This window comes from Cariama cristata, unplaced genomic scaffold (genome assembly GCF_000690535.1).
Source record: "Cariama cristata isolate BGI_N322 unplaced genomic scaffold, ASM69053v1 scaffold44811, whole genome shotgun sequence".
Classification (NCBI taxonomy): domain Eukaryota; kingdom Metazoa; phylum Chordata; class Aves; order Cariamiformes; family Cariamidae; genus Cariama; species Cariama cristata.
Genome location: NW_009598336.1, coordinates 2,292 through 4,287, shown reverse-complemented (window position 1 = coordinate 4,287; position 1,996 = coordinate 2,292). Strand labels below are relative to the sequence as shown.

General features: G+C 56.2%; 1 protein-coding gene across 1 annotated transcript in view; it reads left to right on the top strand.

Moving 5' to 3' along the window:
• Positions 1-766: 766 nt before the first annotated feature.
• The window catches only part of NPM3 (nucleophosmin/nucleoplasmin 3), a gene marked incomplete at its 5' end in the record, with an annotated part of 2,337 nt that continues 1,107 nt past the window's right edge, over positions 767-1,996 (top strand). Inside the window, 3 exons of the mRNA XM_009709222.1 lie at positions 767-852; positions 1,551-1,670; positions 1,921-1,993. Of these exons, the coding sequence (XP_009707524.1) occupies positions 767-852; positions 1,551-1,670; positions 1,921-1,993 (279 nt within the window). The remainder of the gene's footprint in view (positions 853-1,550; positions 1,671-1,920; positions 1,994-1,996) is intronic.

Below are 1,996 nucleotides of genomic sequence, written 5' to 3'. Positions count from 1 at the left end.
ATCCCTCTCTCTCCGTTGCAAATGCTGGTTCTGGTATGCAGAGCTCAGGTCTGTGTTTTTCTGATCCGTTTCACGTTGGTGAATCATCCTGCAATAAGCAAACACACCCAAGGTGCTCTGCTTTTCCTTCCTCACCGCGGTCGGCTGAATCCTAATCCTAAGAGCCAAGGACATAATTTTGCATCTCTGTTGTTTTTGTAGCTGCTTGGAGAAGTATGTAATAAAATCTGTCCCAAAACTTGTCCTGAGGGACTCCAGCTCCCTGCACCCTGGCCCAGCACCCTCCCCTCGGGTTGTTCCTCATCACTCAGGTCCCACATTCTGTATCTTTCTCTCTGCCTCCAGACTCCTGCCAAACCAAATGTTTTGCTGACACTGGGGAGAGCAGAGCCATCCTTCTGTCTGCTCCCTCTCCTGTTGTCCGCAGCAGTGCACCCTGGCTCTTCTGCTCTCGGGAGAGGATGGGATGAGCCTCGTCGTGCCTGTGCTCGGGGGCCTTGGGTGCCCTCGGGCACTGATTCATGGCAGCCCAGTTTGGGGACACCAGGTTTTGTCCCTGTATGGTGCTAGGCCAGGTGCATAGTTCTCAGGGACACTTTATCCCGGAGCCCAGGGTGCCCTGGCCTGAGGCTGCTCCTGAGCATGAGAAAACGAAGTGATTTAGGGATGCCGTGTGTGTTCCCAGCCAGAGCTCCCCCGGGATCCCTTTGCCCGTGGTGCTTGGGGCTGTGCAATGGCTGCTGCAGCTTTTTTGATCTCTTCCCAGGCTGTGAGCTGACTGCCAGTACCAAATCCTACACGTTTCAGGTGGATGAGGAAGATGATGCTGACCATATTTTGGCCCTGTCTGTGGTAAGAGAAATGAGAATTGATGGTGCTCGTCCTCTCCAGTAGTTTCCCACCTCCTCATGCCCCCCCTTCCCCAGCTGGACCAGGGGACTCCCTTGGCTGAGGTCCCAGCACTGGCTGCTCTCAGGACAGGGCATGGGGCTGTTGCATTTATCTGTTGTATGGAGGTGCTTGAGCAAAGCCAGTGGTGGCAGGACGCTGCTCAGCAGAGGAATACTCCAGACGTGGGGTGAAGGGAAGTATTTTTCCCTTGTATTTGACCTTGCTGGAGCCTCCCACTAGAACATGGCCTCCTCACCAGCTGGGTCTCTGTCTTGCTGCTCTCGGAGCCCAGGTAGATGCAGGGCTTCATTCCTGGCTCTCCCTGCGGGATGCTTTCTGTCCTGGGAGCACAGGACCTGCCAGCATGGATCAGATCAGCAGAAAATGCAGCCCAGGTGCCGTCTCTTGAGGTGGTTGCAGGAACAGCTGTCCCAGCTGAGAAAGGCACAGAGCAGAGCCCCTCCGGAGGCAGTCAGGGGGGCAATTGCTGCAGGGGGGGTGCTCTGTGCTCTCCCTGTTTTGTGGAGCAGCATCCTTGCACCTTGAATGGCTGCTGGACTGGTAGCATTGCTGTGGGTTGCTTGTCCCATGGAGAGCCCCGGCTGTCCCTGCTGTGTCCCCTGGGAGGGCAGTAGTTCACAATCTCCACTTCCATCCAGGTCTGCCTCACAGATGGTGCCAAGGATGAGTGCAACGTGGTGGAGGTCGTGGGGCGAAACCACGAGAACCAGGAGATCGCTGTGCCTGTGGCGAATCTGAAGTTGTCATGCCAGCCCTTGGTAAGAGAGTTTTGAAGACTCGGGTGGGGATGGCTGCAGGGAACTGAATGTCTCTGGATGTTTCTGGACGTTTCCCCATGGATCCTGACCATTCTGCAGCTTGTGGGGAAATGACCTGGGTAGCCTTGGCCTGGTTGCAGATGCCTTCAGAAGGACATGTTTAACTGGGCCAGGTGCCATGCAGGGGACTACAGGACATTCTCCGTTTTGCCTGTGCCCCTAACCCAGCTCCATCTCTGTCTCTTTGCAGCTGAGTCTGGACAACTTCAAGCTGCAGCCCCCGGTGACCTTCCGCCTGGCAGCCGGCTCTGGCCCGGTACACCTTC